Raw genomic sequence first — 25,209 nt, 5'->3', positions numbered from 1 at the left:
GGCAATGACGGAATGTAAATACAAAGAACGACGGGGGGAGACTGGGCCAGGCCAATTGGCAGGCGGCGGCAACAGGGTGCGGCGGGGGACAACAAGACAAGGCCTGGAGAGTCGGCGAGGATAAGGCTGGCTGAGGACGAAGCGGACGCACGTCTTTTATAAAACAAAAGCTGAGAGACGAACGGCAGGGAAATTAATACAGCCCGTATAGCAGCGAGACCCAGGCAGCAAATCAGCGGGCGCGGGGCCTTCGATTGGACGAATTGGTGCCGCACAGATGCACCAGTAGGAAATGAGAAAATAGAGAATATGTCGAGCGATAGTTGATAGTAGAATAAAAGTGCAGGCAGAACAGGGACACAAGCGATGCTGAAAGAGGTTGACGGAGAGAAAATCCAGGCCGTGACGACGATGACGAGAGGAAAAGATATGGAGGAGCCAAAAGAAACGAAAAAAGAAGTCACGAGCGGAAGCAGGAATGCACAATGCTACAAGGTAACTGCTTGCTTTCCTGTAGACAGGCATCCTGCTGCTGCCAAGGTCGTGTAGCGTACACACTGGTGCTTTGTACAGTGTGCGCTATGCTCTGCGCACGGTCTTGGCGTGGCATGGACGCGCAGCTACACAGTGCGCCGAGAATTTTTGCCTTCTTCTAGGGCTCGGCATTGTCTGACAATCTGCAGAATCTACGGGACACTGCGACCGTAGGTTGGGTTTTGTCCTTGGGCTAGAACTGGCAACGCTGTGGGTGGAAGGGATGCCGCGATTGGCGACATTGGAAGGGCTCGTTGTCTTGTTGTCCCTGCCGCTGTACGCGGGAAGGGCAATGGACAGGCATGGAAATGTACAAATGCGCTGTGTTCGAGGACAATAATCTTAGTCAAGTCATACACAAGAGTCCAATGCGCCGGTCCGCCACATAGTTCATGCAGCTCCAGAACAATCTAGTGGAAAAGTGCCATCAGCCTCTGCTATGTATACAGAGGTATAAGTACAGCCACTTTCATACAGCTGGCTACTTGTTTGTACCACCCCAAGTCTTGATCCTCCAACCCGCATATATCCAGGGAAGGGCCGGCCGCCACCTGCCGACCTGCTACGGCAACGGCAAAGTACCGCGCAAGTACCGGCACCAGCAACAGGAGCCTGGCGTTTACCACGGAGTACAAGCCGCAATCCTTCACATTCTTTGTACTTGCCCAAAGAGTCAAGCTCCGTCGTCATGGGCTCCTCAAAAAGCCGGGCCAATCACCGCCTGCTAATTGTGGGGCAGCGGCCGTCATCTAGTCCTCCCCTCCTCCTCTTGGTCGCTTGATCCTGCTTTCTCCTCCGTTTCGAAGCTCCGGTTCTCCTTTGCGACTAGCTCCGCGTTTTGACCAGAAACCCACGCTCAGAAAATCGCAAAACGCAAAACGCAGACCCATCTGCATCTCCTGACAATTTCAAATTTCGCTCTGCTTGTTCTGGCCCATCTTCTCCTGGCTAGCCCTCTTCAGTACGGCCCCAGTGCCCTTTGATAAATGGCTCGTTTTGCTCGTTGTCTGGCCTCTAGACTAATAACCAGTAGTCTGCTCGGTTCTTCTCATCACGCCTGTCGATCTTCTCTGCGGCCGTCTACATTACTTGCTAGCTCGGCCTCTCGTACTACCAATCTAATCTGCCGTTTCGAAACCCCACTGCACTGGCACAGCTTTGCAACAATGGCGGGATCCACTGACGTCAAGAACTACAAGCTCAATCATTCCATGTAAGTCTGGCTCATGGCCAATCTAGCTAGTCTAAAAAAAACACCGAGCGCCCATGCATCCCATTGTCATGTAGCATCACTAACCAGTCGTGGCTGGTGCTCAGGATTCGAGTAAAAAACCCCAAGGAATCTGGTATGTACACACATACACATATACATACATGCATTTGCTACTTGGACAGTCCCCTTTTTCCATTTCTCCTGCCATGATGTCATGGCCAGCGACTGACGCCCACCCCATCCAGTCAAATTCTACGAGTTTCTGGGCATGAAGGTTGTCAAGACACTCAAATTTCCCGAGTCCAAATTCGACTTGTACTTCTTGGGCTACGATGGCTCCGGCGCTCTGTCTCATGGCAACAGCGTCTTCGACCGCGAGGGCTTGATCGAGCTTACTCACAACTACGGCACTGAAAATGACCCAGATTACAAGATCAATAACGGCAACGCAGAGCCTCACCGGGGCTTTGGCCACACTTGCATCAGCGTCGACAACATTCAGGCGGCCTGTAAGCGCTTGGAGGATGCTGGCTACCAGTTCAAGAAGAAACTGACAGATGGGACCATGAAAAACATTGCCTTTGCTCTGGATCCTGATGGATACTGGGTCGAGATTATTGGCCAGAAGCCCTTGGAAGAGAGCGCAGCTTTGACCTCGACTGACGTCAACACTTACCGCATGGTAACAATTCCCCTTCTGTCACCTGTCTATTAGTCTATGATATCCATCTAGCCTATACCCTTTCCTGTCCCTTCTACCCGTCGCCCGCTTCTAACAACTTGTACAGAACCACACCATGCTCCGTGTCAAGGATGCTCAAAAATCACTCAAGTGGTATCAGGAAGTTCTCGGCATGACGCTCCTCCGCACTCACGAGTCTCCAAAGTCTGGCTTCAATCTTTATTTCTTAGGATACACTGATACCCAGCCCCTAGCCGCCGACGGATCGACCCATGATCGCGAGGGTATTCTCGAGCTGACCTGGAACTATGGCACTGAAAAAGACGAGTCCTTCTCCTATCATAACGGCAACGAACAGCCCCAGGGCTTTGGTCACCTGTGTAAGAGCCCCCCACATACTCTGCGTCTTGTCTTAAGACATACATTGACAAGTCCATGTTCTAGGCATCACGGTGGATGATCTTAATGCTGCCTGTGAGCGCTTTGAATCTTACAACTGCAACTGGAAGAAGCGCCTAGCAGACGGTCGCATGAACAATGTTGCTTTCCTGTTGGATCCGGATAACTACTGGGTCGAAGTTGTGCAGAATGAACGGTACTCGGGCAAGCCCAACTTCTAAGTACATATAGCTATCTGTATTAATTGACTAGTTGAAGGAAATTAACAAAAACTATGAAAATGGTTTCTGTGTTACTAGTCTGCTGAAGAAATGGCAACTTGCCATGTCGTCTGTGCGCATACTAACAATATGCATGTTTCCTGTCATTCAGCTGCGTCAAGCTCTCCCCAACTCTACCGACAACCTGTCAGTTTACTGTCAACCTCGCCCTCATTTTCTCCATCTCCAAGTTCTGAGTCGCCATCCTGTTCTTTGGGAAGACAACATAGGACACAGCGCAGACCACACATTTGTACAGCATCTCGGAGTACTCTTTACGTCTCTGGCTTCTCTGGTACCGCACGAACCGCAGGATTATCTTGGCCAGGACAATTCTTGCATGACGCAGGGGCACCTTGAGAGTCGTACAGACGTGCTGGATATTCGCATCTGCTGGAACAGAGGGCAGCGCCATGTCTTCCGATATGTCGGTCAGCGATAACGGGACGAGGAAGAGTCGGCCTGCCTCCAGGTTGGGCGTTTTGACGTGGTTGGTTGTGTATTGTAGCACATTGTTCGGTCGGTCCTGCGGGCCCATCGGCGGCTTTGAAGAGAGCGAAAATTCAGCAGACGGGTAAAGTCCGTGGAACTCTGCGATGGAACGGGCCTCGGCGAACTGGTCATCGGGGATGAGATAGATGCTGACCTGAAGAGAAAAAGACACACCCAGTCAGCAACCCACCGGACACTTTCACCTGAGGCGCAGGCGATCAGGGACATGTCGCAAGGAATATAAAGAACAACTTACATTTGGAAAACATAGGCTGCGCACCATCTGCGGCAAGTCTGAATCCAGCTCAATCAGCACGATGCCCTCGATGGCGAAATCGCGATACATGGAGCGCAGCCGCTCGGTGATGCTCACGCGCCGCCCGCGAGGCCGCGGGCTCGCCCGCTGGCTGGTGCGGTAGCTTGTCCGCGTGCTCGGGCTGTAGCGCAGCTTGCTGATTGCCTGGGTGTGGCGCTGGGCATCAGCCTCGGCGGCGGCGGCGGTGGTCGTGCGGTGGTCGTGGTAGCTGGGCGCGTGGCTGTGGGCCGTGTAGCTCCGGGGATAGCTGGCGCGGGTGTGGGCGTAGCTGCTGAGCGTGTGGCTGTCTTTGAGCTGCGAGCTGGGCGCGGTGCGCGCGGTGTGCTTGCTGTGTCGGGACGAGGCGGAGGAGCCGGTGGCGGTGGTACGGCGCGATGATAGACGGGTGGACATGGCGGCGGTGGATGTGTATGTGCGCGGGCTGGACGTGGAACCGTGGAGGTGGCAGATTTGAGAAGCGGGGAGATGGAAAGAGTCAAGATGACGCCTTTGTGTGCAGTTATGTATTCGCCCAATGCCAGTGTGTCATCAGCCTCGTTTTTTGTGTTTCTCCAGCTTTAGGCTCACATGCTTCGCTTCGCAGGAGCAGCCAGCACAAGTACTTGTACATACATCACAGAAGCCATGCGTGTCGTCATAGCCGAGACGAAGAAATGCATCCCATCGTCAAGCAAGACTTTTGCTAGAGAGAGAAGGATACCAAGGAAAAAAGAAATGGGAGTCCCTCTCTTGTTGCAAATCCCCCCTTCCCCCCCCCCCCCAGTTGCCATGTCAGCAATACCTGGTGCTCTTTATTGCGTCTCTGGCCACGCACGACAAACGCAAGTCCAGCCTAGCGCCCAAAAACCACAGGACAGCGTTGCAGGTCCGCAGAGTTGCGTTGTCAGGTACGTACATGCAGCCCATGCAGATGCGTCTAAGTCCAAGTTGTGGTGTCACAAGGGTTGCTGAATTAGACAGTAACAAATATTGTCCCAATAGCAGCTGACCCCTGCTGACTGACTAAGCCTGACGCTAGTCCTAAAGCAGACACGTTTCAAACGTCATCTGGGGGGAAATGCGACCTCCTCCGCACATGCGGGCCACAATATGACCGGACATATCTGAAAAACAGAAAAGGAAAACACCCCCACCGACTACCTAAAGAACGACAACTACACTTGCTACTTGTTTGCTTCAACCCAAAAAGACGAGATACTGGTACTGCCAGCTTCATCACATGTCTATCACCCCCCAAAGAGCTGCCCGCGCCTCCCGCTTTTCTTCCATCTGCGTGCTTTCGCGGCCCTCTCTCCCCCACCGGCATCCCCCCGTGACTCTGTCCTCTGTTCGCGCACGTCCGGCGTACATGTTCTCAACGCTACGGGCCTTTTTCTCAACTACAACTGCCGCTCCAATGTCGTTCCCGGATAAGCGCACTGACACCGAGTGGCGTGCGGTTCTAAGCCCTGGTATGTACATACTTGCACATAACCACCATACCGTCTCCGGCGCTCCATGAACTCTACCCCTGCCAACTCGGACCCCGGCTAACTCTCCGATCTCTCTCTTCTTTTTTTCCCTTCTTTTCCCCTGCATCACAGAACAGTTCCGCATTCTACGTGAAAAGGGCACCGAGCGCCCCGGAACTGGCGAGTACGACGCGCACCACCCGGCCGCCGGCGTGTACACCTGCGCCGGCTGCGCAGCCCCGCTGTACCGCGCGTCGCACAAGTTCAAGAGCGGCTGCGGCTGGCCCGCCTATTTTGACTCGATCCCCGGCGCGGTCGTGCGCCACGAGGACCGCTCGCTCGGCATGACGCGCACGGAAATCATGTGCAGCAACTGCGGCGGCCATCTGGGCCATGTCTTCAAGGGCGAGGGGTACCCGACGCCGACGGATGAGCGGCATTGTGTTAATAGTGTGAGTCTGCGGTTCACCGAGGATGAGAAGAAGGAGTAGATTTGGCTTAGCTCATAGTCGGCCTGTTCGTGCCCCGCAGAGCCCTGCATGGGTGCTACGATCCGATACTGTAACTATCATATAAATTGAACGTGGAAAGAACATGGTAGCATGTTCGTGTCCAACTTGCATGTCTCGCAAATATTTAGAAGATCCCAGAACCTGAACCCCATGCCTTGTGGTAACTAATGAAAAGCGAAAAGATAACCTTTTTTGCAATGATTTCTTCAATCAATACTACAACTATTCTTGACTCTATGCTTCAATAAGCCCTGCTCAGCATGCCGTATCGCAGAGCGCAATTCAATAAACACACCATCCGATCTCTTGCCGACACACAAGTTAGAATCATTACTACCGTAACCTCCAATATCTCAACCACACTCACCATCTCCAACTAGCCGACCACTCTTCCCGCTTAGTTCCAAGAGCCTGTCCGCCCTACAATCAACATCAGACCGCCCAACTCAACAGCCTCAGAAATTTACATGGCATCCTCGAGTTCGCCAAAATCCTTTCATGACCGGCTCGCCCCCTTTTTGAAGCGCTCGCGACGCCGACTACCTAAACGCCGTTGTCGCATGACTGCAAAGCCCTGTAGAAAAGATAAAAAGACTACATTTTTACAGGTGCAAACATGGAGTGCTGCAGAAAGATACAGGGCACCTCGGCGAAAAGATCCGCTAGCCAAGGATCCATTGTTCATGCGGTGAACACTTGTACGCCATACTAGATTAGATCCCTGCGTTTGCATCAAGCTGACAAAAAAGCTAGAAGCTAGTTATGATTTCCCCAAAAGCCATGGTGCATCTTTTTCAATAGCTGCAAACATGTGAGATGGGGAACCAAAAAGTCCTGTAAGTACCTTTGCGAGCAAGTCGGACGAACGGTTGTCTTGAGCTTTACTAATATCTTCGTCCATCTGCATTGTGCTGGTTTCGGTGGCTATTCTATCAGCAGTGACAGCAGATGGGTCTATGGCTGCTGTCTGCTCCGTTGACGCCGAACTTTCCGTGGCCAAAGATTTTGGAGTACCGGGCTTTTTAATATCCTTCTTGTTTGCATAGACTTTTGGTTTGTTAGACTGTGGTGAAATTTTAGTCTTTGGACTTGTTGTCGCTTTTGATAGACGACTACTTTTTCGTGGACTCTTGGTCTTTTCAGGTGTCACAGACTTCGGTGTGTTGGTTGGTTTCTTCTTGGTCGATTTAGCTTTTGTAGCTGCAGCTTTGGTAGTCTTGGTCTTTGAGCGTGCCGCAGATTTTGGGCTAGTTTTCTGCTTCTTATTTGGCGATTTTTTAATAACGTCTGCACCTTTGGCTACGGCCTCAATTGGCCGCTTCCCTGTTTTAGGTGATGACTTGGGAGCAATAGTCGCCTTATTTTTTGGCGATTCAACTGTAGGGGAATCAACCCTAGTTTCTGCTATTTCCTCAAAGGTAGGCTTGTTCAGAGAGGTGTCAATATGATCTGGACATCCAGTATTGTCGCTTCTAGAAGACTCAGCTTCACTGCTTCCATCATCAACATCATTGACCAACTCTCCATTTTTGGCTCGAGATTGTTCCGCCTGTGTGGCGTTAAAAGGGAGGCTCCGAGGTGGTGGTAAGAAGTCATCGATATTCCCTCCAACATGAAGAGATGTCAACGTTCCTGTCGTGATTACCTGTGACCCTGTGTTGTCAAAACCACTGTCTGAAAATTGAGATGATGGTAAAAATCGCAGAGATTGTGGTGTAGAAGAGATGGGCGGTTGTTGATAGCTAGGAAGGACTCTGGTAGTTCCAACATGTCGAGGAGGAGGCATTAGTTCCCTACTATCTAGTCGCGTAAAACTACTGGCCAGATTGTTGTTAATTATGGGATGCTCATTAACACCTGCATGTCTTCCCAGGAAAACTTCCTGCGAGGAAGGTAAAGACTGAGAGTAACTATCAATATTCGAGGTATCATGAACAAAGTGCTGATAAATTTCGCCCTTGAGTGGACTAGAGTGACTCTGATGTTCTCTCGTTTTACCCATATCAGCGTAAGAAGTAAGTGAAGTAGGTTGTCCTTTTGAAACTTCCTGTTGAAGGGGAGAAAAGGCCCTATCGCCAACACCACCCAAATCAAGGCCTTGGGATCGAAATGTACTAGACATTGGAGCTGGCGAGGCAGTATGAACATTCCGATAGGGTGTAAAGTTGTGCACCATAGGTGCAGTAGTCAACGGAGAGACTGTAGAGCCCCTAAGGGCAGTTCCCGGTGCTTTTTGAGCAATGAAAGGCTTATATCTAAGATTGAGCCCCTCGATAAGACGGATCATGCGTTCAAAGTCCAGCTCCATTCTGAATTCAACCGAGAGCACTCGTACAATCTATCGACACCAATCAGTACCCGGATATGATTTATACGTCTTGAAAGATTCCTCACCATTGCTGATGATCCGGTTTCGTACTTCATGACCAATCGAGGAAACATGCACTGAATTTCATACCGCCGCCCATTGTTCGTGTTGTGGAATCCACAGAGGTCGACCCGGTCCTTCAAAACAGCTTCTGTCAACAACTCTTTTGTGTCATAATTGGCAAGGATATAAAGTAACTCACAATTTGGTCAGCACCACATTGAAGAGTCATCACAACACTGCTATAGATGGCCCCGCCGGTGCCCAGCCCATAGACAGAGGGTTCAACTCTAAACCCTAGGGAGACATGATGGCCAAAAGCAGATTTGTTCGTGGTTTGCTTAGTGCATGGGTCGTGGTTGGCAACTACGGCACGTGCTAGATCGATAGATGAGTGCGATAGACTGAGAATTGACGACATGGCTGAAGCCCCAGATCCAAGGCGGTTGCAATAGAAAGACGGTGATGGAGAGAGATGAAGAGAAGATTGCACCAAAAGGGACAGCTGTCTCTCTTGATATACCAAGGCGTGGGGCTTCATGAAATAGAAGTCGCAGAGTTTTTGCAGGTAGTTGCCCTTTTGCTTAGGCGCGAGCTTCATGACAGTACAGAAGTGATTTGCAGAGGTGATAGCATGTTACGATTGTTTGACTTTTATTCAACTACCTCAACTGTAAATTGCACTCAAGACGGTGTTTTTCTTCTACCTTTGTTTCTCAATACACAACTGAACTAGAACCTGACCATGACTTTGAGGCTGTGGACTGCTCCGTTGGTCACACCAATCCACGGTTTGTGTAAGTCTAGTCCACGAGCTGTCGGTGAGGAGCCGGGATAGGCCTTCACCGAAACCCGCCAATCACGTGCCGGCCCTAGCAACAGAAAATGGGAATGAAATGTGGGTCCTGATACTAGCCAAAATAAAGTTTGATTGGCTGGCGCAAAATATCAGCCTTTCCCTTGTCGTTTGTCGCGTTGCGTTACTAGTCCAGCCTTTTTGATTTTCCACAAAGAAACGCGATCAGAGCAACACCTCAAACCAACAAGAACTGCGACTCCAGTAATAAGCCTTTACCGGGCCTTTTTTTTTTTTTTTTTTTTTTTTTTCCCTACACACCCCCTCCATTGTTGAGTTTCTAGCTTCCCCGTCGCACAGTCTCAGACTTTCGCTTGCGCCCTGTCAGTTCTCCAGAGACTTAACCCGCCCAGCCTTGCAACGCCCTCTTTCTCACTACTAAAAACATTGATCGTGAACCCCCCATTTGTCTGCGCGGATCGTTCCGGACCACCGTCAACACCATCGCCCAACATGGCTTCCACCGGGGAGTTTGAGCTCCACAAGATCGACCGCACGCCCGAGTATAATGACTTCATTGACAAGGTCCGCAACTACCATCTCGAGCGTGGCACCAACTTCGACAGCGAGCCCAGGGTGGGAAACATCCATCTCGATCTTTACAAGGTTTTCAACCACGTTGTGGCCAATGGAGGATATGACAAGATCTCAGACGAGAAGCTTGCCTGGCGCCGAATCGCCAACGAGCTGGGCATCATCTCTTCCAACGAGGCCTCGACAGCCTTTGCGCTCAAGGAAAAGTTCTACAAGAACTTGGCCGCCTACGAAATCAAATTTGTACACAACCAGGAACCCCCGCCCAAGGATATTCTCGAGGACGTCACCGCCAAAGGCGCCGGCCTTTTGACTAGAACGAGGGAAAACTACCGTGGGTACAAGCGCGAAAGTACCATGGGATTCGAACCCGCCGTCGACCTCAACTCCCCCGTCCGCCCCTCCGCTGCCTCTAGTACTCCTGTATCATCCCGTGCCTCTCGCGGCCTGCGCGAGACGCCGGCGCAAAGAGTCATCTTCCAGCCGGACACGGGCCCAACAAGACAGCCCAGAACCTCATCGCGCCACCACGGCCCAATGGGCCAAGGTACACCAACGCCCGGCCATCACCACCCCGGACACGGTCACCAACCAATGCATCCAGGCCTCACCCACGGCCACCCAATGCATGGCCACACAGGCGCACAATCACACATGATGCCACAACAACCGCGCATTCCACGAAACCATGGCATCTACAACGAAAAGCTAGATCTCGTTGACGCGCCGACAGAGCCATATGATCCCAAAATTACCTTGACAATCAACGTGAAGCCTGTCGATACCCCCGGAAACAACCACGCAGAGTTCCTTCGTAGACAACAAGCAGATAGGCTGTTGGCAGCAGGTGGCCCTCGACCACCCTTCCAACCCGGCAGTAAGTATTTTCCCAGCAACCGTAAAGTTGACTCTTCGCAGTCTCGTCTCCTGTCTCCGTTCTAACCCATTCCTACTATAGAGGGCTTTGAGGGTCCCAACATCTACCTCCGTTGTCTCTATTCGTTGAGATCTGGTCTCAAGGAGGAACAGACTTATGCGCTCAACCATTTGGTCAAGATCTCATACGAAAGAGGCGACAAGTACAAGTTCGAGTCCTTCCCCGGTCTGGTGGAAGGTCTAGTACAAAAAGCCTTGGAAGTTGCCTCATATTTTTACCATGTCAACTGGAATATCAACTGGACTGTCGACCCTACCAACCCTGATATTGGCGCCTTGGACGGACTTCACAGCTGTCCAGATATCCTCCATCGCATTTCCAGATTGATACCTAAAGCCGTACAGGATGAACTGCAACCAGCTGAGTTTGCCGATGGCTTGACCCTCTCTAACGAAGCGCTCCTCACCTTGAGAAACATGGTTACACTTCCTGAAAATGCCCATTATCTTTCAGAGTTTGCCCCTGCCAGGGACTTGCTATGCATCATCCTAAATCTACCCAACCTGGAGTCGGTTATTGAGCTGAAGCATGCAGCACTCGATATTGCGGAACAGATCACACCATTCCTTGTGCTCGAGTCAACAGATCCGCTGTACATTAGTTTATTAGGGCAAATGGACTCTAACGACCGCGGAGTCATTCTGTCCTCGCTACGGGCGCTTGGTAGGATATCAATGAATCTCGAAGCAGCAAACACGCTCAAGAATGTGCCAGTGGAAATTCTCGAGCGCATCTATCAATATGTTTTGCTCGGCGATGAAGAATTGATTGACGCCGGCCTCGATTTCCTCTACCAGTACACGGCCGTTGTGTCAAATGTGGAAAAGCTTGTAAATGGTGATTTTACCATTCAGCTCATCACCTACCTTGTCTTTTTACTTTCGCACGGCGCCAAGCATGTCACTCACGAGGTTGTTCTTGAGGCTGAGAAGACGCTTCCGGCACCACAGGAAATAGCAGCTCTACCCGGGCCGCTTCTCGACCAGTTTATGAACATTGAGGAGCCCGAACGAGTGCATCGCTGGATCCAATGCTGTTTTGAGGAGGACGCACAGGCCTACATTACTCAGCTTTCAGCCTGGCAAGCATATCAAGAAGCCTTTGTCACGCGTCTCAAGGCGCGTGATCTCACCATGATAACGCCGGCAGATTTCATCCGCAACTGCACGACCGCCTACAAGACTGCCATGCCACAGGTTGTAGGAGACAACAATGCACAGAAGTTCATTATCAAGGGGATTCGACCACGCTTTGCACCTCTCAATCTCGACGGCCGGCCTTGCAAAGCGTGTGCCTGGACTGTGATGAATCCGGAAACCAAAACTAGGGTCAAATGTGCCAAGTACCACATCAACGCCCGTGACATGTTGAACCACATTTTGATCGACCACCTGCAAGAAAAGGCCCAAGAGGATGGTAAACTGGCTAACCGTACAGCCAAGTTCAGTTGCCAGTGGTCCATGTGCGACCGTAACATGGAAGAGCGTGAAATGTCCCTGCTCGAATTCGCCAACCACATCCGCACGCACGCCTCCAGTCTATGGTCGGCCACCTCTAGCTCTACTCAAGTAGACGCCAAATCGCCCTCAGTGCCATCCAAGCCTAGTCTTGATGGAGTGCCCGCTACTACTAACTCCACAACACCGTCGGCTGCCTATACTCCCACTCCTCCGACTCCCGCCCAGCCCTCAACAACCACTAGCAGCAGCAACAACAATATCAACGCCGCTACTACTGCGAACAAGACTGAACGGGATTGGGTCGTTCCTCGCAAGACAGTCAAGGTGGTAAACGTCGAGACGGCCATGACCCGCGATGAGCATAACCCCAGCGCACCAATGCAAACGGGCGGTATCCCGCTGAGTGCTGTACTAGTGCTGCGCAATATCGCGCGCAACATGAAGGACGATACGGACGACGATCGCAAGGGACAGGGCCGCAAGGCAATGCTGTTTTCGGGGTCGCTCAACGATCTGTTCCGCATCATGACAGAAAATCGGGCATTGGTAGGTTTATTTCTCTGCCGACTAATTGTTTATTTTTTGTGTGTCCTGATGATTAACGTAATGATTTGCTATACAGGCTGTCCATGTATCGAATTTGATTTACGCCATCAACGAATAATCATGAAACGGAATATGCTACGAGAGATCAGGAGAGATAATGCGAGAAAAAATATCGTGTATCATTGCACGGGTGGTCTTTACATTCAGATGTAGACGATCATCGACGGTGCAGAGTTTGGTGGACAGGCAGGATTGGGACGATAAAAGGCTTGACGTCGAGGTTTTGGTGTTTCTTTCCCATCATCATTGTTGCGTTGCGTTTTTTTAGGTGTAAGCTTGGGCGAGTCTTTGGTGGACTCGGCAATTCAGAATGGAGCCTTTTTTTGTGTAGTTTTGTTTTTGTCGGGATTCACTTTACAGACACGCACGTGGTTTTTTCTCTCTTTCTTCTTCCCCACAGTTAAGGCTGGCTTTGTCTTTGTGGGGGGTCACGATGGTTTGTTCCTCTAGGCTAAAAAGACAAGCTATGGCTTGCATGTATGCCTATTAATAGAGAAGCACGGCGGCTGCACTCACTTAACGAGGCGCGGGAAACAGAACCAAAAAGATCGTGAGATTCACTGTATGCACACCCCCTAGTGTAAGTCAGTTTGCCAGTGTGGGGGCACGCATTATATAGCTGGGTATGCTTTTTTCAGGCGCTGAATTCACACGTTGGTGAGAAATTCTCAGATTTGACCAGGCGTAAACAGTGCAGCACGAGTTAAAGTGTGTGCTTTGACGATGCCACGCGACTGAAGCCATGATGCCTCGATGCGAATATTTCAGAAGCCCTGGAAGGCCGCCAGCGAATAAAAGAAGCCAATATTTTGGCTAAAAAAGGAGGGTAAACCTCGCAATGATTCCACTCACTGCATTGCTCGATGGGCCTCGGATATCGGCATTTTGAGTTGTGTATGAGGCTCGTTATGTGATACCCGTACCGGCCCGTCGGACGCAAGAAAAAAAATGCCGTGTGTGCGGTCGAAAATGGCCTCGACCAGACACATGTTGTCGACAGAACACAAACACATGTTCTTGTCCTGGCAAACGGACGTGGCCTTGTGTCACATGGACCATCTGGTGGTGGTGTTTCCTGTGGCGTCCCCTGGTCAGCTCCCGACAGCGCAACAGAAAAAAGAGAAAATAAAGAGAAGGAAGGAAAATTCTGTCGGGTCATATGACCTCTTGTCAACCACCAAACCATGGACTAAACGAGATGAGGCTTGAAACTTTGAGCAACGGCGTGGCACGGCCTGGAACTTGGGATTCTGTTGTTGTCTCTTTGGGCGTGCGCGCAGAAGCAGAAGCACCAGGACAATACAACATAGCATGCCAGGAGGAGCGAGGAACACAACACACCTCCCCCTTTCACAAGCGTAAGAGGAAAACCTTGAGTGGCCACATGACCATCTTCAGACACAGAATGGCAGCCGGCTTAGCGGGGGGTAAAGGAATCAATAATAAAAACAAGCCTGGCCGTGCAACCTTGAAATCGTGGCCGGCAAATGCAGTGTAAGCAGCAACAAAAGGTGGAGGCGTGGGGAGGAGAAGCGGACGAAAAAAGACGGGCAGATCTCGACACCACAATTCACGCTCATTTTTCCACATGGTGATAGTTTTCTGGCCTGTCGATGGCGCACGTGACTGCTGTTCTGTGGGTGGCTGTATTGTTTCTTTATGCCTGCAGTTGCCGTTACTGCCGCGACAATGGCTTGCTTCATGCTCTGCTCACCGTCTCTACACCGCGTAAACCCAGGGGACATTCATTATACCTGTGCTCGAACCCGCTCTCTGGCGATGCCTCACAACTTCAGCTGCCCACATTCCATATCACGCAAGGGGCAGGAGAGCCTGGATGCATGTAGCTTCATACCTGCATCAATTTGTGTCTGCATCGCTTCACGGTCGCCCATCGCCTCCTATTGGCATCCATATTAATGTCCCACACACTTTAAACTGGTTGGTTGGGCGCAGGGTGGGTCTCTTCCCCGCCAATTTGGACAGCTTCAACCTCACGATAGTTTATGTATGGCGTAACTACACCCAAGCCAGGGTGCACCATCAAGTACCAAAGCCAGCTGAGCTACCCCTGTCAGGTTCTTGTGTGCTCGCCTGACAACATGATGCTCTTTTTTGCTGACGAGTAGACTGCAGTGGGTGGTTCTGGGACCGCTATACTCTGGGTGGCACCACATCTACCATACACTTGGTACCAGTGCCAGTGCCAGTATTGCCACGCGCATTGATTCCAGCATCTTTATGGCTCCAGCGCTTTGTCTGCATGTCTTGTCTCCATAACAGCGCTGCTGCGGCCCGTTGTGCACTAGCCCGCCTCCACAGACCACTCGTTCCCATTGTCGGCAGTCCTCCTCACAAGAACAAAGAGCGCCAGACACCAGAAAGGGACCCCTTATTGAGATCCCCTCCCTGAGAACAACTTGGCAAGACAAAGTTCCTGGCGCAGTGTCCGCGTGACCTCAAAGATGGACTGGGGCTTGGAATGGGAGGGAATGTTTGTGGGGAAGACAGCCAAAACGTCTGCTCAAGGATGGACATGTTAACTAATGTAATATTAGAGGAGGTCGTGGAAAAGATTTATTTTTAAAAAAAAAGGAGACAACCAGCTGCAAACCCACTGGAACTGCAATCAGCGCCCTCGTATGAGCCGCGCCAGCGCTGCGTTACGTTGAACGCCCTCGTTGTTTTTTTGGGCCATTAGTTAACTTGGCTGCTAAGACATTCCAGGCTCAAGCTTCTTTGGAGCTCGAAAGAAGCTCAGGCTTGAGCTTGAGCTTGTGTATACTTTACATTGTATCGACCCTTGTGTCCTACAAGTGGGGCCAGAGCTTTATTGTGAGCTCAAGGCCTGAAAGGGAAAGAGCCTCCATTCACCCCTGTCTCCATCTTTCCTCTTTCCTCTTCAAGAAGTCTATGTTATGTTGCCCTTCACCACATTCTAGCTAGAAGCCATGTAGTGTGCCCTACTGTAGTTATCTGGCAAATAGACTATCATAGTCCACATGCTCTTTCCACGTCCATCCAAAGACAGCCACTCAGTCACCTCGCTCCTTCTTTGTCGTCTCGGTCGTGTAGGGCAAGCTCAACTGCTGAGCCCTAATCACACCCACACGTGAATAACTCTTGAAAAATATCAACTATTGGCAAACTCCGGCCAGCATGAAACTCCCAGCTGGCCACATGTGCCCATGAACTGTTAATGGCCACCATAACCACAATATCAACACCACAGTCGTCGTGTCGTGTCCTTTACATCCCATCACCCCACAACCACAACAGCTCGCATCCCTGATCCCAGCAAAAAAGGCCTTCAAGTTTGAGCTCATTTGCTCCCAAGCCATTCAACTTGCTGCTTTACGGTGTGTATCTCTCCCATTTGTCACATGAATTTCGCATCTGCCATGCAAGTTCCCTGCTGATCGAGCGACTGCATTATCCCATGCTATAACTACTTTTTCATCCTTTCTTTGTCTCCCTGGCGCTTCTCCCCGACCACCACAATCCGACCATCCTTCCAAACCCTTCCGGAATACGCGTGAGAAGAAAAACCTGGTTAAACCTAGCCAACAAAGTTGTTGTACAAGTAACAGTTCGTTACTGCTTGTGTGCTCGGCCCTGAATGAAGTTTTCATGAAAATCAATGTGTTCTGCCGTGCCATTGCAGGTCTGTGTCTCTTGCTATGTCTTATTTTTCTTCATCCTGCTGTCAAAATCCCGCCTGTTTAGTATCCAATACTGCCTTGATTTCCTTTTCCATCGTGGCTCAACGCTCTAGAGTGTGATGATTCGCATCGTGGGGGTTGCGTCCCAAAATTGATGCGCCGAACTCCTTTTCCACTCATCTTGCTATTTTCCTTGTTTTAATCTTCATCCTGTTGTGTCAACTTGTGGGTTGCTGTCTTTGGAGTGTCTTGTGCAACTCTAAGACCACTCCTCTTCTCCCTGATACCACGCCCTGGAACACTCAGTCTATTGTCCGGTAATCCCACAAGCTTCAATAATGCTCATGTCTTCTCTTCTGCTATCGTTCGCCGGGCGGTCGGTTCCACCTTTACTCTGCACATACCCCCATCCCTGACCTTCTTTCCCCCCCCCCCCCCCCCCCAAAAAAAAAAAAGCCTACATCCTCCTCACTCACCCCTGTGTCCTCTTTAGGATCCGGACTAGAGAGCCTCCGACTGCCTTGATTTTTTCTTTTTTACTTAGGGCCTCACAAGTTAAAACAGGCAACATTAGTGTTTTCTCACCACCAAACAAGGCCCACGTGAAGGATGAGGAGCAGAGGGTGAATCCACAGGTTGCAAGTTTACACGTTTCCTCTCTTCTTTCCCTGCGTTGCTGACCTGGCCACCCCCTTACAAACAAACCACACCCACTAAGTCAAACCCCGACCCGGCTTGATATGAGTGAAATGCTGAGCCACGGATTTCATGTTCCAAGTATAAAGCTAGCTTCTCCCATCCCCTTCTTCGTGGCGATTGTTTCTCTTGACTCTCATCCACCATTCACAACATCTTTTCCACTCCACTTGGCTACTTAGCTTTGTTTCTTTTATACTACTTCTTACTAACAGCGTACGCTATATTCCAGTCGTACCCTATCCACAACCTCACACACACATACAATGGCTTCTCGCATTGCCTCCACCAACCTGGCCCGGTTCGCCACGCGCATGGTCCGCCCTGCTGCTCAGAACAATGTCTCAATTGGTGCCCGCGCTTTCTCTACTAGCCAGACCAACAGCCTGAAGGCCACCGGTGCTCAGAAGGAGATCGTGCGTGAGAAAGAAGTCCCTGTGTCGGTCTACGCCCCCGATGGAAAGGGCAGCCCTAACCCTGCTTCCGACCACTTCACCATTCCCGTCAAGGCTACCGGTGCTCCTACCGGCACTCCCGCCCCCCCTGTCGCCGACGACAACGTTGCGCCCCTGACCCAGGACCAGTACGATTCTCTTCCCAAGACCATGAAGTCCATGTCTCTGATGGGCAAGGTTGTCATCGTCACTGGGTAAGTTTTGTTCGCATCCGATAATTTGTTTGTCTACGTCATGCTAACTGTTTTCATGTGTCTAGTGGTGCCCGTGGTCTGGGTAACAGCATGGCTCGCGCTTGCGCCGAGGCCGGTGCTCGTGCCATTGTTCTCTTCGACGCTAACCAGGAGCTTGGTGACCAGGCTGCCGCTGAGCTTCACAACAAGACCGGCCTGCCTGTCACCTTCTTCAAGGTTGACGTCCGTGACGGCGCTGCCATCAACGCTGCTGTCGACACTGTCGTCCAAAAGTTCGGTGCCCCCGATGTCCTGGTCAACTCTGCCGGTATTGCTGAGTAAGTCACTGTGCACAATAACTACTATGACACAAGTGCTAACGCTATCCTTAGCTCCAACATCAAGGCTGAGACCTACGACCCCGCCATGTTCCGCCGCCTGATTGACATCAACCTGAATGGTTCCTTCCTCATGTCGCAGTCTGTTGGTCGCGCGATGATGGCTGCTGGCAAGCCTGGCAGCATCGTCCTTGTTGCCTCTATGTCTGGTTCCATTGTCAACTACCCCCAGGAGCAGTGCTGCTACAACGCCTCCAAGGCCGGTGTCGTCCAGCTTGGCAGATCCCTGGCTGCTGAGTGGGCCAAGCATGACATCCGTGTCAACTGCATCAGCCCCGGCTACATGGACACTGCCCTGAACAATGTCCCTGCCCTGGACGCTCAGAAGAAGATTTGGAAGAGCCTGACTCCCCAGGCCCGTCTGGGTGCCGTCGATGACCTGAACGGTCTTTGCGTGTTCCTCGCCTCCGACTCGTCTGCGTTCATGACCGGTTCCAATGTCCTCATCGACGGTGGTTACACCTGCTACTAAGCCTTCTGGGAAGCGGCGGCAATATCTGCAGCCTCGATGGCTTTTGATTGTTTTTATTCTTTGATCTTGTTGGCCCGAGTGGCTCAACAGGATGACGCAACGGCCTGCATCATGCATAGTACGCTCGCAGTAGAGCGATGTTTTTTTTTTTTTTTTACGACTTACCTAATTGCGCAGATATCGAGTTCAAGTAGCTCCGAGGGTGAAGGAGCCTAGTTATGTTTGTCTGGGGGTTCCAAGGATGGAGCCGGTTTGTGCAGGTCCTTTTTTCCATGCAATGTTTTAATAGAGGTGTGATCTAAGCTTTAGTGAAAGACTTGAAAAGAATCTGTCTCCAAACTCACAAAAGGTCTTCGTTCGTGATGACAAGTAATTTTTCATGTTCTAAGGGGACATGACAAAGGTTCGGCACATTTCGGCACGATTGATGACGGTTCTAAACGCAGAGGCGTAAGCCGTAATAACACTATCGGTGAGATTTCGTACGACTTTTCCGAAAATGAGCCTGAGGGACGCTCTGCATCTGCTGAGGGCCGAAACACGGCGCAAGACGCACAAGTCCCAGAGGAGCCGAAGCAAAAGTTGGAACGAAGCCTCAAGGGCGGAGCAGGTGTCAGAACTGATGTCATTGCCGACAAGGATGAGCGAGCCGATACGCAGGCGGAAAAAAAAACGCAGTATATAAAGAGGCCACGGTTCCTGACGTTGTTCGACTGGGCTTTGGAGAATTCTCAATAGACGCCAGAGCACTTGATCTGTTTGTTTTTGAACTTTTCTTTTTTTTCTTCTCTTTTACGCCTCAATACCGCTCCAGAATGCCGTACCCCGAGACCTTCCAGGGCTTTGCCATCACGGCGCCGGATAAGTACGAGAAGCCTGTACTCCAGGAGGTGAGTTCCCAGATTATCCTCTCTACGAGTTGTGCAAAAAAAAAAAAAAAGAGAGAACGAGTATTAATTTCATCTCTTCCTTGTTCTGCAGTTCAAGCCAAAGCCGTTTGGTGAACATGACATCGACATCAAGATCGAGGCCTGTGGCGTGTGCGGCTCGGACCTGCACACCGCTAACGGCGGCTGGGAAAATGACAAGTGGCCCATAATTCCCGGCCACGGTACGTTTAAAACGCCCCACTCATTCCTGCCAGATGTAAAGAAAGGCAAATCCTACGGTGGAAACGCCGACGACGAGCCGCAGCAAGGGGGTTTTCCCCCTTATTTTTATTTTTGTTGTTTTTCTTCTTCGGTTCCGTCACACAACCCTTACTAAAAACCCCTCCGCACGACTAGAAATCATCGGCACGGCAGTCCGCGTTGGCGACAAGGTCACGACCGTCAAGCCGGGCGACCGCGTGGGCGTGGGCGCGCAGATCCTCTCGTGCCTCGAGTGCGCCGACTGCAAGAGCTACAACGAGACGTACTGCGCGCAGTGGGTGCACACGTACGGCGACGAGTACCGCGACGGCACGCTGTCGCAGGGCGGATACTCGTCGCATGTGCGCGCACACGAGTTCTACACGTTTCCGATTCCCGAGCAGCTCAAGTCGGCCGAGGCCGCTCCGCTGCTGTGTGCCGGAATCACGGCGTATTCGCCGCTGCGCCGGAACGGCGCCGGGCCCGGAAAGAAAGTTGGTATTGTCGGAGTGTAAGTCCAAACTCACCCCCTTCTTCGCCCTCCTGGAAGGAAATACAAGAAGAAAAATAGGGGCTCTTTTTTTTTCTTTTTTTTCTTTCTTTTATTCCACCTGGCGATTCATGTACTAACACCACCTCTAGCGGCGGCCTGGGCCACTTTGGGATTCAGTTTGCCAAGGCTCTCGGCGCCGACGTCTACGCGCTCTCGCACTCGGCGCGCAAAAAGGACGACGCGCTCGCCATGGGCGCCAAGGAAGTGATCATCACGGGCGAAGAGGGCTGGGACAAGCCGCACCGCCGCACGTTTGACCTGATTGTGTCGACGGCCAACGTCTTTGACTTTGACGTGGGCAAGTACCTGGGCCTGCTCAAGGTGCATAGCAAGTTCATCTCCATCGGCCTGCCCGACGGCGACGGCTGGAAAATCAAGCCGCAGGACCTCATGACCAACGGCGTCTTTATTGGGTCGAGCCATCTGGGCTCGCGCAAGGAGATTCTCGAGATGCTGCAGCTTGTCGTGGACAAGGGCGTCAAGACGTGGGTCGAGACAATGCCGTTGAGCGCAGAGAATGTCGGCAAAGCACGTAAGTACCACCTCTTCTTCCCGGCTCATAACAAAGGCGATGGAGTCGCAGAGAAGTCACATGGCTAACATGCACATTTACCACAGTCGCTAAGCTCAGAGACGGCAAGGTTCGCTACCGCACTACGCTCGTGGACTACGACAAGCAATTTAACTAGAGTGACAGATAACTGTATATTACTTACACGCGAATAAGATGTTTGGAATAAGCAAACCAGTGTCTAGTAGATTACAACACCCATACTTATTTAAACCTTGGTCTATCTTTACCAAAGCCAGATCCCCGACCATTTTGTAGCGACGCCTCCCCCACTTCTCAAACACTAACCACCAAAATGAAGGTTGTGAGGAAGAGGGGGGGGAGCGAATGAAAAACGAGAAAAGTATCATGACGCTGAGTGAAAAAAATGAAACAAATAGCAGAAAATAAAACAAAAACATCCAACAAAAGTTAGAAAGCAAATGAAAGCTCCGTAAAGTTGACTTTGTCACCTCCGGCTGGTTTCCAGTAAGCTCAACACCATGTACAAAAAATGAGCCTCGGGATATACATAACATAAAACAAAAACAATTAACATCAAATCATGAAGCACGAGCCACTTAGAACTTATCCAGACCCTCTTCGACGGCCTCTAGCATCAGGTCACGAGCCATGAGAACACCATCGGGCGAGCCAACAATCTCAATGGCCTGGTCCGCCGCGTTGGGCTGGGGCACGTTGATCTTGCAGCCGCTCTGGGTGCGGATGGACTTGACCTTGCTGCCGCCAGCACCAATGATGAAGCGGTAGCTCTTGGTGTCGGGCAGGGTCAGGAAAGCCGTAGTGTCGCTGCTCTTGGACTGCGACAGGGCATTCTGGATGGCCTTCTTAGCCTTCTCAATGTTCTCAGGAGAGCCACGAAGGACCCAGGGGATCTCGCCAGTCTCGGTAGACTCGGGACTTTGCACCGTGGACCATGAGTAGGCAGATGCCAGAGCGTCGGCGTTGTCGGTGATCAGGGGCAGGGCGCCGCCAGTGGAGCGAACAGGCTCGGGCTTAGCAGGGATCGACTGGCCGGCGTGGTCAACGCGGACATTGAAGTCGTTGCGCAGACGACGGAAAATCTGGCCGTTGTTAGAGATGGAGTGGTGCATGTTGCGAGGGATCTGGATGGTCTCGCCCTCCTGCTCCTTGACCAGGGTGGCAATGTGCTCCTTGGCAACCTCGACATTCTCAGGGCGACCAGTGACCTTGATGTTGGTGTTATTCTCACCCTGGCGAGGGATATCCAGAGAAACGCTGAACTTGGTCTCGATGCCACGCTTAACATCACCACCACGGCCAATCAGAGCACGGTGTTGGTCAATAGGAACCTCAATCAACTCTGACACTTGGCTATCCCATTCAGCAACCTTGGCAGTAATGGCCTCAATCAGCTTCCGAACAACATCAGTGCGGCCCTCAAGTTTGATGGTGTTGCCATCAGTCTCCTGCTTGGGGAACTGGATAGCCCGGGCAAGATCACGGCGCTCAACCGAGCCACCAGCAGCCTGAACAAGGTCACGGATGCCCATACCTCCGGCACCAATCAGGTTCTTGTGATGCTTGCGGTCAACATCCAGAGTCTTGACAACAGTGTCGGCGAAAATAGCACGCTGCTCCAGAAGAAGCTTCTCAGCAGCCTGGACCTCAGCCTTGGTGCCCTTGATCTGGATCTCAACATCCTCAGTATCGCGGTTGGGAGGGATGTCAATTCTAGCACCAGTGGTTTGGCGCAACTGCTCAAGGGCAGCACCGGCTTGGCCAATGATAGAGGGAACCTGCTTCTGCTTGACAACAATAGTGGCAGAGAATGAGTGCTCCTTGAGGTACTGGAACAGAGAGAAAATCTCATCACGGGCTTCATCTGCGCCCTTCTTGGGGCCGCGGATGATGACCTCATCGGGGCCCTGCTGGCGGCGAGGCTTGCCAGCATCGCTGTTGCCACTATCGCTGCTAGAGTCCGAAGGAGCCTTAGCAACACGAGGGAAGAAGATGTGCACCTTGTAGCGGGTTTGCAGGCGGTTGGTAGTAGAGCCCTGGGCACCAATCAGTTCACGGTGGAACTTAGGGTCAATCTTCAGGACGTGAGTAGTCTCGTCAGCCAGAGTACGAGCCAGGGACATGATGTAAGCCTTGGCCTTCTCAGCCTTGGCCTTGGGGCCCTTGAGTTCAACTTGACCATCCTGGACCTGGATTTCGACATCAAAGTTTTCGCGCATCTCGCGAATCTTGGAGCCACCCTTGCCAATAAGGTGATTGGCGAACTTTTGGGGGAAGTCAAAGGTCAGGGTAAAGCCACGCTCCAGATCGTCCTGAATCTCCTGGTCAAGGAACTTCTCAATCTTGGTGCCCATGGAGGTAACGGAGCTAGCAGGGCCACGCAGGGCAACACGAGTACCACCAGAAGTAACACGAACAGGGAATTCACCCTCGGGCAACTTTGCCTGCTCGGCCTTGATGAAACGGCGGAGACGCTCGTGGAACTTGGTGGGGATGTCCATGGCAGCACTGGTGATGGCCTCCTGGTTAGAAACCAAGCCGGTGACGTGGCTGGTCGCCTTGTCAAGAGCAGGCTTGAAAGCCTTGATCTCCGACTCCTGGGGAGCTCCCCGCATGTAGCTGGGGGCGTCAGGGATAGTGGGGATGTCAGGCGACTCATAGACAAAGACAACGGGAGCCTTGGGCTCACTAGACTCGGGGATGACCATACGAACACCATAGTCCTCCCGGACCCGAGAAGCAACGTTGCTGCGAAGGTGAGGGTGGAAGAAAGGGTCCACATTTGTAGTGCGCACTCTGGTAGGAGGGTAAGCCGCCATAACGTTGCTGATCTCGGAGCGAGCAGAAATAACGTTAGCAGGGTTGCTAATATACAACTGCCAGGGCAGAGCGCCGTGCTCAGAGAAAGGAGTATCAATGTAGGCATTGAAGTTCTTCTCCATCTCATCAATGACCTTCATGTGACGAAGATAACGGGTGACGTTGCGCGCATGGGCAGCCGCACCACCAGCGGCATCACGGTGGAGGCGCGAAATATCGACAGCGGTGGACTGGATCTTCATAGCCAGCTCCTCAAACGTGCTGGTTCCAGCAGACATGGCGGAGGCAGGGCCAATAATGGTGACAATCTCATCGTCGTCAGCAGCCGAGGGCAGGGCAAAGCAGTTCGTCTCAGCAAAGAAATCGTCAAGGGAGAAAGCGCGACCAGTAAAGATGAACTGCTGGCGGCCACGCTCAATAGGGCACTCGTAGGTCTTGAGGAGGTTGTTCAAATCAGCAACGCGCTGCTCAATCATAGCCTTGCCCTTGAGAACAGCGGCACGATCACCAGTGAGGGTAATGGGGAAGTCCTCAGAGGCTGTGGCCTTGCCGCTGGAGAAGGCAGCAGCAGTAATGTTGGGGATGTGAACACTGATGCCAAGATTCTTCTCTAGGGTAGTTGAATGGACGCCACGGGGGCCAGCAATGAAGGGGTAGAAGCGGATAGGAATGCTACGGATCTTGGTAACAGCCTTGGCACCACGCTCGCGAACAATCTTCATAATTTCGCTCTTGGCCAGAGCAGCCGAAACGGTGTTTCCCTCGACAGTGATGATAATCTCGGCATCCTCATCAGCAGCAACGGCAGCAGGAATCTCACTGGTCTTGGGGAAATTGATGCGGGCACCAGTCTTGTCCTCCAGGGCCTTAATAGTAGACCCCTGCTTACCAATGATGAAGGCACGCACAGACTGGGGGATAGAGACGGAGACATTTGTCTATACAAACAAGCAAATTGTTAGTGGTGGTGTTGTGCAGACTGTCAAGGTGGATTAATTGGTACGAATGCTTACCTTGGTGCCAATCTGCTGAACAAGGTCCTTGAGGGCCTGCTGGGCAACATCCTGGGGGCCAGTAGCCTCAAACCGGATCTTGCCGCCGGGGAGCGGGAACATGGAAATTATAGCGCGAGACTTGCGGTTAATATCCTTGATCACATCGGGAATGGGACGACGGAGCTTATCGCGAGGCAGAATATCCTGAGGATGGACAGTCACCTGCTCAACATTGCGACCAGGGATGGTGACGGCGGGAACCGAAGTGCGAACAGGGGCGGCGTCAGAAGCGGCAGCGGGAGCCGAGGCCGAGTCATTGGGTCCACTGCCCCAGGTGGGAGTAGCAATGGTCTTTCCCTTGCTCGGGCCCAGCTCTGGGAAAGCCTCAGAGTCGCCAAGGTCAATGGTCGAAGAAGCGGAGTGCTTCACGGAGGGAAGGTCCTCATCAACAACATCCTCAATATTGACAGAGTGGAGGCGCTTCATGATATCAGCTTCGGAGGCGGTGCCTTCGGGCATGACATTATCAATGGGAGCAGGGGACGCCATTGTTTCGGATCGTGTATTCTGAGCGAAAACACGGACAGGAGTTCGGGGAGACTAAGCCGGTACTGGGGATACGGACGATCTAGAAAGGGGTTCTAAGGAAGAAGCCCCGCTGATGGGAGTGAAACAAGAAGTG

The 25,209-nt window shown here is 51.8% G+C and overlaps 9 protein-coding genes across 9 annotated transcripts; 6 read left to right on the top strand and 3 right to left on the bottom strand.

Moving 5' to 3' along the window:
• Positions 1 to 1,520: 1,520 nt before the first annotated feature.
• Positions 1,521 to 3,049, top strand: BROUX77_000694 (uncharacterized protein; the record flags this gene model as incomplete). The annotated part of the gene is made up of 5 exons (XM_073751975.1): positions 1,521 to 1,747; positions 1,822 to 1,880; positions 1,993 to 2,429; positions 2,536 to 2,809; positions 2,874 to 3,049. The coding sequence occupies 5 exons, from the start codon at positions 1,521 to 1,523 to the stop codon at positions 3,047 to 3,049; spliced, it is 1,173 nt and encodes a 390-aa protein (XP_073608931.1).
• Positions 3,050 to 3,236: 187 nt separating this feature from the next.
• Positions 3,237 to 4,289, bottom strand: BROUX77_000693 (uncharacterized protein; the record flags this gene model as incomplete). Its single annotated transcript, XM_073751964.1, has 2 exons — positions 3,237 to 3,734; positions 3,837 to 4,289. The coding sequence occupies 2 exons, from the start codon at positions 4,287 to 4,289 to the stop codon at positions 3,237 to 3,239; spliced, it is 951 nt and encodes a 316-aa protein (XP_073608930.1).
• A 955-nt stretch (positions 4,290 to 5,244) lies between these two features.
• BROUX77_000692 (uncharacterized protein) lies at positions 5,245 to 5,838 on the top strand (the record flags this gene model as incomplete). The annotated part of the gene is made up of 2 exons (XM_073751953.1): positions 5,245 to 5,347; positions 5,480 to 5,838. The coding sequence occupies 2 exons, from the start codon at positions 5,245 to 5,247 to the stop codon at positions 5,836 to 5,838; spliced, it is 462 nt and encodes a 153-aa protein (XP_073608929.1).
• A 281-nt stretch (positions 5,839 to 6,119) lies between these two features.
• Positions 6,120 to 6,551, top strand: BROUX77_000691 (uncharacterized protein; the record flags this gene model as incomplete). Its single annotated transcript, XM_073751942.1, has 2 exons — positions 6,120 to 6,197; positions 6,261 to 6,551. 2 exons carry the CDS (start codon positions 6,120 to 6,122, stop codon positions 6,549 to 6,551), a joined length of 369 nt encoding a protein of 122 aa, XP_073608928.1.
• A 68-nt stretch (positions 6,552 to 6,619) lies between these two features.
• Positions 6,620 to 8,648, bottom strand: BROUX77_000690 (uncharacterized protein; the record flags this gene model as incomplete). Its single annotated transcript, XM_073751931.1, has 3 exons — positions 6,620 to 8,197; positions 8,254 to 8,364; positions 8,430 to 8,648. 3 exons carry the CDS (start codon positions 8,646 to 8,648, stop codon positions 6,620 to 6,622), a joined length of 1,908 nt encoding a protein of 635 aa, XP_073608927.1.
• An 888-nt stretch (positions 8,649 to 9,536) lies between these two features.
• On the top strand, positions 9,537 to 12,678 carry BROUX77_000689 (uncharacterized protein; the record flags this gene model as incomplete). The annotated part of the gene is made up of 3 exons (XM_073751919.1): positions 9,537 to 10,494; positions 10,576 to 12,560; positions 12,637 to 12,678. 3 exons carry the CDS (start codon positions 9,537 to 9,539, stop codon positions 12,676 to 12,678), a joined length of 2,985 nt encoding a protein of 994 aa, XP_073608926.1.
• Positions 12,679 to 17,244: 4,566 nt separating this feature from the next.
• BROUX77_000688 (uncharacterized protein) lies at positions 17,245 to 18,476 on the top strand (the record flags this gene model as incomplete). The annotated part of the gene is made up of 3 exons (XM_073751908.1): positions 17,245 to 17,627; positions 17,693 to 17,944; positions 17,999 to 18,476. 3 exons carry the CDS (start codon positions 17,245 to 17,247, stop codon positions 18,474 to 18,476), a joined length of 1,113 nt encoding a protein of 370 aa, XP_073608925.1.
• An 815-nt stretch (positions 18,477 to 19,291) lies between these two features.
• BROUX77_000687 (uncharacterized protein) lies at positions 19,292 to 20,848 on the top strand (the record flags this gene model as incomplete). Its single annotated transcript, XM_073751897.1, has 5 exons — positions 19,292 to 19,366; positions 19,458 to 19,587; positions 19,763 to 20,117; positions 20,249 to 20,691; positions 20,778 to 20,848. The coding sequence occupies 5 exons, from the start codon at positions 19,292 to 19,294 to the stop codon at positions 20,846 to 20,848; spliced, it is 1,074 nt and encodes a 357-aa protein (XP_073608924.1).
• A 442-nt stretch (positions 20,849 to 21,290) lies between these two features.
• BROUX77_000686 (uncharacterized protein) lies at positions 21,291 to 25,076 on the bottom strand (the record flags this gene model as incomplete). Its single annotated transcript, XM_073751886.1, has 2 exons — positions 21,291 to 24,470; positions 24,546 to 25,076. 2 exons carry the CDS (start codon positions 25,074 to 25,076, stop codon positions 21,291 to 21,293), a joined length of 3,711 nt encoding a protein of 1,236 aa, XP_073608923.1.
• Positions 25,077 to 25,209: the final 133 nt, after the last annotated feature.

The sequence above is a fragment of the Berkeleyomyces rouxiae genome (assembly GCF_048999995.1).
Source record: "Berkeleyomyces rouxiae strain 22BRR77 chromosome Unknown BrBRR77_ptg000001l, whole genome shotgun sequence".
In the NCBI taxonomy this organism is placed as follows: Eukaryota; Fungi; Ascomycota; class Sordariomycetes; order Microascales; family Ceratocystidaceae; genus Berkeleyomyces; species Berkeleyomyces rouxiae.
This window is presented reverse-complemented; position numbering and strand designations above follow the sequence as displayed.